At 43.8% G+C, this 12480-nt stretch overlaps 1 protein-coding gene across 2 annotated transcripts in view; it reads right to left on the bottom strand.

The window, feature by feature from the left end:
* LOC139558538 (protein Jumonji-like) overlaps positions 1 to 12480 on the bottom strand; it is a 93952-nt gene that overhangs the window by 28279 nt on the left and 53193 nt on the right. For both annotated transcript variants that reach the window (XM_071373711.1, XM_071373712.1), the window contains exon 4: positions 5714 to 5883. In XM_071373711.1, coding sequence (XP_071229812.1) covers positions 5714 to 5883 — 170 coding nt within the window. The remainder of the gene's footprint in view (positions 1 to 5713; positions 5884 to 12480) is intronic.

Raw genomic sequence — 12480 nt, 5'->3', positions numbered from 1 at the left:
AGGTGCCCATAGTAAACTGCCTGCTCCTCAGTCCCAGTTGCTAATATATGCATATTATTATTCGTATTGGATAGAAAACACTGAAGTTTCTAAAACTGTTTGAATGATGTCTGTGAGTATAACAGAACTCATATGGCAGGAAAAAACCTAAGAAAAAATCCAAACAGGAAGTGGGAATTCTGAGGTTGGTCTATTTTCAACCAAGACCCTATTGAATACACAGTGGGATATGGATGAGTTTGCACTTCCCATGGCTTCCACTAGATGTCAACAGTCTGTAGAACCTTGTCTGATGCCTCTACTGTGAAGGGGGGCCGAATGAGAGGGGATTGAGTAAGGTCTATCATGACCTGACCATGCTCGTTCACATGAGAGGGAGCTCTGTTCCATCGCACTTCTGAAGTCAATGTAATTCTCCGGTTGGAACGTTACTGAAGATATGTTAAAAACATTCTAAAGATTGATTCAATACATCGCTTGACATGTTTCTACTGACTGTTACGGAACTTTTTGACATTTCGTCTGCTTTTAGTGAACGCGCTTCCCGACTTTGGATTTGTTTACCAAACACGCTAACAGAAATAGCTATTTGAACATAAATGATGGACATTACCTAACAAAACGAACATTTCTTGTGGAAGTGGGAGTCCTGGGAGTGCATTCCGACGAAGATCAGCAAAGGTAAGTGAAGATTTATAATGCTTTTTATGAGTTTTGTTGACTGCACAATTTGGCGGGTAACTGTATGGCTTCCTTTTGTGGCTGAACGCTGTTCTCAGATGATTGAATATTGTGCTTTTGCCGTAAAGCTTTTGAAATCTGACAGCGGTTGCATTAAGAACAAGTGTATCTTTAATTCTATGTAAAACATGTATCTTTCATCAAAGTTTATGATGAGTATTTATGTTATTTGACGTGGCTCTCTGCAATTTCTCCTGATATTTTGGAGGCATTTCTGAACATGGCGCCAATGTAAACTGAGGTTTTTCGATATAAATATGAACTTTATCGAACAAAACATATATGTATTGTGTAACATTAAGTCCTATGAGTGTCATCTGGTGAAGATCATCAAAGGTTAGTGATTAATTTTATCTCTATTTCTGCTTTTTGTGACTCCTGTCTTTGGCTGGGAAAATGACTGTGTTTGTCTGTGATTTTGCGGTGACCTAACATAATCGGTTGTGGTGCTTTCGCTGTAAAGCCTATCTGAAATCGGACACTTGTGGGATTAACAACAAGATTACCTTTAAAATGGTATAAGATACATGTATGTTTGAGAAATTTTAATTATGAGATTTCTGTTGTTTGAATTTGGCGCCCTGCAGTTTCACTGGCTGTTGATGAGGTGGGACCCTACCATTTCACGTACCCTAGAGAGGTTAAGGCCATAAAGTCAAGATATTGGAGGCCATCAAAGCCCTGAACTCAATCCCATAGAAAATTTGTGGGCAGAATTGAAAAAGTGTGTGCGAGCAAGGAGGCCTACAAACCTGACACAGTTACACCAGCTCTGTCAGGAGGAATGGGCCAAAATTCACCCAACTTATTGTGGGAAGCTTGTGGAAGGCTACCCGAAACATTTGACCCAAGTTAAACAATTGAAAGGCAATGATACCAAATACTAATTGAGTGATGTAAACTTCTGACCCACTGGGAATGTGATGAAAGAAATAAAGGCTGAAATAAATAATTCTCTACTATTATTCTGACATTTCACATTCTTAAAATAAAGTGGTGATCCTAAAACAGGGAATGTTTACTAGGATTAAATGTCAGGAATTGTGAAAAACTGAGTTTAAATGTATTTGGCTGAGGTGTATGTAAACTTCCGACTTCAACTGTATGTGGTATGTTTGTCAGATAAGATAAACATTTGAGAGGATTCGAGCAGTTTAAACAGAATGACCGATTGACCTCTAATTTCTACCAGGAATGCCATTATTCTTCTAGCTCTGGAACAGACCAGACTGTGCCGTCTGCTTGCCTACCCCTCCCTGTCCACTCTATGGGGCAAATGGAAATAACTGTATACGACACCAAGTGTTGGAAGCCAAACACAGCTGCCTGTTCTTGGTGCACCACCGACTGTTACACACCTAGCTAGCCTGGGCCACCAAAGTGGAATCAGACGTACAAAGTCCTTTGAATGAAATCAAAGGCCAAAAGCACTTTGAAAGATAAAACATTGATACGCTGCTTCTTTATGGTATATATCCATCTGTCCCCAGGACACAGACCGCACACGGGCGCATGCATGCACACTCACATATGCACACCTCTGCGCTGCCCTGTCAATCTTGCACGTCACCTCGATGTATTGGCCTCTTTCCACACGGGCCATTAAAGTGAAGGAAGAGAGAGCAAAACCCTGTGTAGGAAAATACCATTAAGGCAGCATGAGCTCTGCAGAGGACTCAGTCTGCCTCTCGGCCGGGTACAGGGCTATAAATAAGGCTGCCACAGAGACAGGGGGTGCGACGGTCAACCAGGCACGGCACAGTGAAGATAAACAACAGGAAACTGGTCAGGAGTTAGCATAGCATCCAAAACATGAACAGGAGTTGTCCAAACCCTGAACAGAAGACATTTACTGGGACATTATGAGAAGCGATCTGTTCCACTGAGAATAAGGCAGCCAACCCTGTCAGTTTTACTGATCTCTAATTACGGTGCTCTGAACAGCACTCTGTTACATTAAAGTGGCGTTGGCTTTTAAAACACGAGCCGCCACATCCTCCTCTGGGCCTCTCAACTCCCAGCTGACTGCAGTTCTTTTTAACCTACTTTATGTAGCCAGCAGAGGTTAATGCCAATACCAAATTAATCTAAAATCGAGGCATTAGTCTTCCTAAAGGGCCATTTCTGTTTGTCATGGAGGGTTCTGCTGGGTGGGAGGAGACACTGTTCAGAGTTAAACACACTCTGGGACTGAGGACGGCTGTAAAAGCCAAGGCCAAGGTTGTTCAGAAAAAAACATCCCCAAAAAATCTTTTAATCAAATTGTATTTGTCACATGTGCCGAATACAATAGGTGTAGACCTGGGACATTACCGTGAAATACAAGCTCTTAACCAACAATGCAGTTCAATAAATAGAGTTAAGAAAATATTTACTAAATAAAGTCAAAATTAAAATAAAACAATAAAATTACATAACAATAATAAGGCTATATACAGTCGTGGCCAAAAGTTGAGAATGAAACAAATACTAATTTTCACAAAGTCTGCTGCCTCAGTTTATATGATGGCAATTTGCATATACTCCAGAATGTTATGAAGAGTGATCAGATGATTTGCAATTAATTGCAAAGTCCCTCTTTGCCATGCAAATGAACTGAATCCCAAAAAACATTTCCACTGCATTTCATGCCTGCCACAAAAGGACCAGCTGACATCAGGTCAGTGATTCTCTCGATAACACAGGTGTGAGTGTTGACGAGGACAAGGCTGGAGATCACTCTGTCATGCTGATTGAGTTCGAATAACAGTCTGGAAGCTTCAAAAAGGAGAGTGGTGCTTGGAATCATTGTTCTTCCTCTGTCAACCGTGGTTACTTTCAAGGAAACACGTGCCGTCATCATTGCTTTGCACAAAAAGGGCTTCACAGGCAAGGATATTGCTGCCAGTAAGATTGCACCTAAATCAACCATTTATCGGATCATCAAGAACTTTAAGGAGAGCGGTTCAACTGTTGTGAAGAAGGCTTCAGGGCGCCCAAGAAAGTCCAGCAGGCGCCAGGACCGTCTCCTAAAGTTGATTCAGCTGTGGGATCGGGCACCACCAGTACAGAGCTTGCTCAGGAATGGCAGCAGGTAGGTGTGAGTGCATCTGCACGCACAGAGAGGCGAAGACTTTTGGAGGATGGCCTGGTGTAAAGAAGGGCAGCAAAGAAGCCAGTTCTCTCCAGGAAAAAAATCAAGGACAGACTGATATTCTGCAAAAGGTACAGGGATTGGACTGCTGAGGACTGGGGTAAAGTCATTTTCTCTGTTGAATCCCCTTTCTGATTGTTTGGGGCATCCGGAAAAAAGCTTGTCTGGAGAAGACAAGGTGAGCACTACCATCAGTCCTGTGTCATGCCAACAGTAAAGCATCCTGAGACCATTCATGTGTGGGGTTGCTTCTCAGCCAAGAGAGTGGGCTCACTCACAATTTTGCCTAAGAACACAGGCATGAATAAATAAATGAATAAATGGTACCAACACATCCTCCAAGATCAACTTCTCCCAACCATCCAGGAACAGTTTGGTGACGAACAATGCCTTTTCCAGCATGATGGAGCACCTTGCCATGAGGCAAAAGTCATAACTAAGTGGCTTGGTGAACAAAGCATTGATATTTTGAGTCCATGGCCAGGAAACTCCCCAGACCTTAATCCCATTGAGAACTTGTGGTGAATCCTCAAGAGGCGGGTGGACAAACAAAAACCCACAAATTCTGACAAACTCCAAGCATTGATTATGCAAGAATGGGCTGCCATTAGTCAGGATGTGGCCCGGAAGTTAATTGACAACATGCCAGGGCGGATTGCAGAGGTCTTGAAAAAGAAGGGTCAACACTGCAAATATTGACTCTTTGCATCAACTTCATGTAATTGTCAATAAAAGTATTTGACACTTATGAAATGCTTGTAATTATACTTCAGTATTCCATAGTAACGTCTGACAAAAATATCTAAAGACACGGAAGCAGCAAACTTTGTGGAAATTAATATTTGTGTCATTCTCAAAACTTTTGGCCACGACTGTACAGGGGGTACTGGTACCAAGTCAATGTGCGGGGGTACAGGTTAGTCGAGGTACATATAGGTAGGGGTAAAGTGACTATGCATAGATAATAAACAGCGAGTAGCAGCGGTGATGTAAATAGTCTGGGTGGCCATTTGATTAATTGTTCAGCAGTCTTATAGCTTGGGGGTAGAATCTGTTAAGTAGCCTTTTGGACCTTTGTTCCTGATGTGAGGTTATACTCCACTCTGCTTCTCGATTTCTCTTTTGAGGTTTCAATTTATAATTGAGATAAAGAGTAAAAGGAAAACTGGCCATGACAGTGAACTTCTTGAGTCCTGTATAACACGTTATAACACTACAGAAACGAGGTGGGATTTCAGCTGAACCCTGAGCCTGTAACGCTGCCCTTGTTTCCCTAGCTGGGCCATGTTTGTGTTGGTGGGCGGCAGATAGCATCCCGGGCCTCTGTGCCCTCAGGTGCTGGAGCAGGATTAGCTGGCCCTACCAGGATGTCTGTGTAGGTGTGTGCGGAGGGGGGCACTTAAAGCTGAGACTGAATAAGGAACATTGTTATCTGCACACACCGTTTAAATGTTACCTGTAGACATGGTCAATGTGTAACCTGTGAGGACAGAATGGGTTTGGTGTTTGCCTTGTCAGGGTGTTTGCCTTGTCAGATAGTTTTTAAACAGGGTCAATGAACCTGGACCTTGAACTAAACTATTCCTGCTGCACAGCTAGGCCTGGATCTAGGTCAAAGGTAGGCTGGGGAGGGAGGCCTGGGCCTCTCGAGATGTGTGGCTGCCTGACTGAAGCCCTAGTCCTGACTAATGTTAGAGAAGCAGAGCCCTGACATCGGGCCCTGGCGACGAGATGCAGTGAGGTGGGAGGATGAAGGGTTGAGTGTGTGTGTGGGGGTGGATGAACGGGTTTGCTGATGAAAGGGTGAGATGTTAGGCGCAGACTACAGGGTTACTGTACCTCTCAGGCAGAGGAAGGTGAGGAAGTCCTCAGTCTTGGGTTTCCGTCTGGAGATGTCTCTGATGTGAGCGGAGGGGGCGGGCAGGGCGGTATCAGACACCTTGACCGGCGTGGTGCTGGGAGAGTTGGGCTGAGACTGGGCAAACTTCCTCTGCGCTTGCAGTCTGGGCCTGGGAAGAGACAGGTGAAAACAGGATTATTCCCATACATTCTTACACAGACTGTGTTGTGTATGCATTTCATTTAGTTTGGAAGCCCAGGCTTAGCTCAATGGCCTTTAAATCATGACCGAGTTGCCCTGGATGGATCTCAACAGAGGTATACTACAAAGTAGGAACAAGGAGTTAGCCAGCCAACTTGCCTGAATATTCTGAAATATATCTTTCAAAAAAAATAAAAAAGGTATGCCTGAATTGGTCACAGTCTTATTGACACAACCAAAAACGCATATCTATGTTTAGCTTTCTTAAAGAACCAGAAACTCCACGTATTTCTGTTTTTTTAAATCAAAGTCAGCTGGCTAACGCATTGATCCTGCTTTGTAGTATACCCCTCTGTTCAGCAGTTTAACTCATCTCTGGTCTCAGTTGTTGGTTTGACGCATTTCATCAGTCTGGTCCTTGAACATCATTCGATTATCTTTAATATCAACACTGCAGTGTCCAGGGAGGCTAAAACAATGATAATGCTCCTTCAGAATAACTCCCAGCAGCACCAGCCAGCAGCCGTCCACCTCATAACAACAGACTTCTGATTTATAATTAAGTTCTCTATTAAAGCCAAGACCTCTGCAGCAGCTGACAACTGATAACAAGCACAAAGGAGGCGTCAAATTGCCAACAGACGTTCAAGGCCAGATCTCTCTTTTTCTCTGTCTTTCCATCTCCCTCTCTGAGATGCACAGGGCCTTTCAGATCTCTTTTTCTGCTCGGTCTCAGTCTCTCCTTTCTTCTGATTCCACAAGGGGAGCAGGCTGACAGGATGGAATACTAAGAGCAGCTTGTCTGGTGGACCTGGTCAGACCTCTTCATCTCTTATCTCACACACGCAGCCATTTCATTTCACAATCATTTCATCATCTCTTTGTCTCAGGGATGTTTGATGCCAGATACACGCCTGTCTTACAATAAACAGAAAAAGACAACGCCACGGTCATACTGCCTCCCCGTATACTGCCGCGCTGTTTGAAATAATCTCCCATTCAATCGGATGCTTGTTAGGAGATTTTCAGCCCTGCTAGGCGGGTTGACAGGCACAGACAGCATCACTAATCAATTGAGACCACAGCCGCTTGCTCCAGACAGATTGTGACTACCCGGGTGATTGTCTCATCGCGCTACATGTAGGGGAATGCTTCATGATATCTTACAGCGATTTTTTCATGCATTAAAAAGTTTCAATATTGCAAATCATGCCCTGAAACACCCACAATGCATTTTGATTCCATCAAGCCCCCGGAACCTACAGTGTTCCAATTGCACTTGAATCACGAAGCAATACACAGCCTATAACCCCAACCAAATACCAAATTACTCCCTCACTAACTGTAAGCACCAGCTGTCAGAGCAGCTCACGGATCACTGCACCTGTGCATAGCCCATCTTTAAGTAGCCCATCCATCTACCTCATCCCCATACTGTTATTTATTTTGCTCCTTTGCACCCCAGTAACTCTACTTGCACACTCATCTATCACGCCAGTGTTTAATTGCTATATTGTAATTATTTTGCCATTTTGGCCTATTTATTGCCTTACCTCCCTTATCCTACCTCATTTGCACACACTGTATACAGACTTTTTCTATTGTATTATTGACTGTACGTTTGTTTATACCATGTGTAACTCTGTTGTTTGTATCCCACTGCTTTGCCTTGGCCAGGTCACAGTTGTAAATGAGAACTTGTTCTCAACTAGCCTACCTGGTTAAATAAAAGGTGATATAAAAAATAAATACCTTGAACAAGAAGCTGTGAAGAGATTGCATCGACACACACACACACACACACACACACACACACACACACACACACACACGGTTCAGTGACGGAATAATCCGTCCGGTTCCTGAGAGTAGCCATTGTTCAAGAAGGATTCTGTATTTGATGAGCAGGTGCATCAGTATGATAACCAATCTGTTCCAATGCTTTTGATCAGCCAGTGAAGAGAAAAACAAAAAAAAGGTTCAGTTTCTGCTCCCCCTGGAAGGACCAATGGCTGCCGCAGGTCACACCTGAACGGGACTTTGGTGACCGGTGTCAGACGGCTGGTTTTGCCAGCCCATCATTATGTTGTGGATGGAACTATCAGTTTCACTGCCAGACTGGTAAAACATGAGCTGTTTAAACAGCCTGGCTCTGGCGGCACTATAGCCGGCAGGGCCTCGGGATGCATGGAGGGAGGAGAGGGCGCTACTGTGCATCATGGAGACTAGTGCAGATTAGAGATGCAGAATGCATTAGTTACAGTGGCTCCCTGACACTACAGCTCATTGAAGGGAGAACACACTACATCTCCCAGAGTGCAGTTCCAACACTACAACTTCCTTCGGGTAGAACCATCACTACAACTCCCTTAGAACATGGATGAGGGGTATTTAATGACTGCCTCCCAGACAGTAACAGGATAAAAACATGTATTTCAATAAACCCCTTCAGAAATAGCATCCTTCTCCTTTCATGGGAATAGAACCAGAGATAAATAGGAGCCCTTTAACTGGACAGGGTTGTTAAAAGGTAGGTTCAGTTAGTTTTACTGGGACAACTTATGTTTCTATGAGAACTGCAATAGTTAAAGATGAGCCAGTAAAACTATGAGAAGTGCCATGCCTCTAACATCCTGTCTAGACAAACCTGAGCCCCAATGAGCACTGTGGCTGAACCACAAGACCAACCTTTCCCCAGGAGGACAAAGTACAGACCATCTACAGTCAGAATGTCATGGCACCAAGTACCCACAATGCCCCAAGTGTCATGGCACAAAGTACCCACAATGCCAGATGGACACAAACAGCAGACACCAACAGACACCAAGCCTCTCGAACCCAGAGCCTCTCTGCAGAAAGGTCTCGCTGACGCACAAACTTCTCAACACTGTCACTTGGAGCTGCTTATTGAGGTGCTTTCGTATTTACCCGGTATTCCTTCTATAGGTGTCTAAAGGCAAGCTATGTTCTGAAGTTCAGCAAGGCTGTTCATTACCACCACCCACCACTTAATCCTGACTCAGACTAGCTGCCTTGGCAATGCACCCAAGGGAGGGAGAGCGTGGAGAGAGAGCAGAGCACTTGCAGTGGAGGCACATGCATACAGAGGAGGAGGAAGGATTACTGCAGGATGTCCCCTTCGTCCAAGGCTAATCTTCCTCCTCTTCCTCTTCCTCCCACTCCTCGCTCTTCAAAGCTGCCGCTCCTCTGATGTTACATGTGTCTCTACTCTGTATCATTGATTAGCTGTCAGACAGAGGGTTCCCCAGAGCCGGTCACGGCAACACTGCCTGGGTTCCCCCGGCTAAATGAGGTTCTAAACCACTCCAGATGGTCCTAATAAACTCTAGCAGCAGACACTGCAGCGCTCAGCAGCTGGAGAGGAGACAAGACTGTACTGTCAGACACTCATGCAGTAGATACCGAGAGAGAAATAGGGAATACCTAGTCAGTTGCCCAACAATGCATTCAACAGAAAACGTGTCTCCCGCACTTAACCCAACCCCTCAGAGAGGTGCAGGGGGCTGCCTTAAAAATCGACATCCCGGGGAGGAGTTGTTGTTCGGAGTTAACTGCCTTGCTCAAGGGCAGAGAGGTATATTTTTCCACCTTGCCGGCTCGGGGATTCGAACCAGCGACGTTTTGTTTACTGGTCCAATGCTTTTAAGTCACTAGGCTCCCTGCCGCCCCAGAAAGACAGAGTAAAGCCAAGGCAGGTCAGCAATATTCAGTTAAGCTGCAATAATGGTTCTTGCGCCCTTGTTTAAAAGTATTGATCGACATCACACTAACACAGCCATGAGAGGAGTATGTAGCTGATAAACCCCACGGGCTTTAGTATCCAGGTGAAACTACAGCCACAAGCTTTGTGGCTAACATCTCTCCTCACAGCAGCACCATTCCACTGGAACATCAGCACCACGCCCATGGCTGTCAATACAAAACATTAAGCCCGGAGGACCCAAATGACTGGGATTCTAAAGCAGGGTTAGTGTAAACCACACTCAGGGAGAGAGCCACTCTAGCTAATGTGTTTATTGCTTTTCTGTCTGAGTGTTGAGCACCTGGAGGAGAGATGGCCTTGGATGCAGCTGACTGACCTGGTGACCCCCGGGTCTTGAAGTCTAAATCTCTTGAATTTCATCTAAGGGTCCATTAAATTATTCTAAAGGTGCAATAGTTGTAACTATAGCATTGTCTGGAATGTGCCGATGCTGAATAACCTTGATAGTCCTGCTTGATGCAGGTCCATGCTGCCTGGTGGTGTTTAGTCTATTCACAAGCACAGTTGGGATTTAGACTCCTGTTAGGCTTTGACACTGATGCTCCACAGTAAAACACGAGCTCTCTATTCAGACAACTCTATTGAGATGTGTGCTGCTTTCAGCTTCCTGGACACAATGGCTCTGGTAGTCATAGACACAGGCTAAATACTGCGGGAATATCAACCAGTTTGAGACCTCAGAATTGAACTGTATCTGAGGGAATATAAAAGATACCCAGGGATTTAAAGAGATGGATGTGGGAGATAAAACGTAATCTTCACAATAGATCAACCTACATTGGCCTAAATAAACATGATATGGCTACAGGGCACATATGTCTTGTATTATGAATGCACTGTATAAATAAATACCTTTATAAAACACTGACACATTGACCGACATTTTAAACAAGACGAAAGCACACAAGTGGTGAACACGTTTCTCTTATGATGTGAAACAGGGAGGGTTGGCGAACATTCCAATGTAAGTCATCACAGACTAACATGTCTGTGTACACAAGGCTTAAATGACTCCGACACGATGATCTTCACACCTAATCCACTTTGCACATAATTTCCTTAAAAGCAACCTAAGCCTACGTGCTGCATAATGCATGAACTGTGGGAAGAGGAGAGGTTCAAACCTGTCCTGTGTGCACTATTGCACTTCAGTATAGTACCCTTCACTGTGTCCACCACTGTTCATTAGTATACTACCATGTTACTGTGTCCACCACTGTTCATTAGTATACTACCATGTTACTGTGTCCACCACTGTTCATTAGTATACTACCATGTTACTGTGTCCACCACTGTTCATTAGTATACTACCATGTTACTGTGTCCATCACTGTTCATTAGCATACTACCATGTTACTGTGTCCATCACTGTTCATTAGTATACTACCATGTTACTGTGTCCATCACTGTTCATTAGTATACTACCATGTTACTGTGTCCACCACTGTTCATTAGCATACTACCATGTTACTGTGTCCATCACTGTTCATTAGTATACTACCATGTTACTGTGTCCACCACTGTTCATTAGTATACTACCATGTTACTGTGTCCACCACTGTTCATTAGTATACTACCATGTTACTGTGTCCACCACTGTTCATTAGTATACTGCCATGTTACTGTGTCCATCACTGTTCATTAGTATACTACCATGTTACTGTGTACACCACTGTTCATTAGTATACTACCACGTTACTGTGTCCACCACTGTTCATTAGCATACTACCACGTTACTGTGTCCACCACTGTTCATTAGTATACTGCCATGTTACTGTGTCCATCACTGTTCATTAGTATACTACCATGTTACTGTGTCCACCACTGTTCATTAGTATACTACCATGTTACTGTGTCCATCACTGTTCATTAGTATACTACCATGTTACTGTGTCCACCAATGTTCATTAGTATACTGCCATGTTACTGTGTCCACCACTGTTCATTAGTATACTGCCATGTTACTGTGTCCATCACTGTTCATTAGTATACTACCATGTTACTGTGTCCACCACTGTTCATTAGTATACTACCATGTTACTGTGTCCACCACTGTTCATTAGTATACTGCCATGTTACTGTGTCCATCACTGTTCATTAGTATACTACCATGTTACTGTGTACACCACTGTTCATTAGTATACTACCACGTTACTGTGTCCACCACTGTTCATTAGCATACTACCACGTTACTGTGTCCACCACTGTTCATTAGTATACTGCCATGTTACTGTGTCCATCACTGTTCATTAGTATACTACCATGTTACTGTGTCCACCACTGTTCATTAGTATACTACCATGTTACTGTGTCCATCACTGTTCATTAGTATACTACCATGTTACTGTGTCCACCAATGTTCATTAGTATACTGCCATGTTACTGTGTCCACCACTGTTCATTAGTATACTGCCATGTTACTGTGTCCATCACTGTTCATTAGTATACTACCATGTTACTGTGTCCACCACTGTTCATTAGTATACTACCATGTTACTGTGTCCACCACTGTTCATTAGTATACTACCATGTTACTGTGTCCACCACTGTTCATTAGTATACTACCATGTTACTGTGTCCACCACTGTTCATTAGTATACTACCATGTTACTGTGTCCATCACTGTTCATTAGTATACTACCATGTTACTGTGTCCACCAATGTTCATTAGTATACTGCCATGTTACTGTGTCCACCACTGTTCATTAGTATACTGCCATGTTACTGTGTCCATCACTGTTCATTAGTATACTACCATGTTACTGTGTCCACCACTGTTCA

Source organism: Salvelinus alpinus, chromosome 29, assembly GCF_045679555.1.
Source record: "Salvelinus alpinus chromosome 29, SLU_Salpinus.1, whole genome shotgun sequence".
NCBI lineage: Eukaryota > Metazoa > Chordata > Actinopteri > Salmoniformes > Salmonidae > Salvelinus > Salvelinus alpinus.
This window is presented reverse-complemented; position numbering and strand designations above follow the sequence as displayed.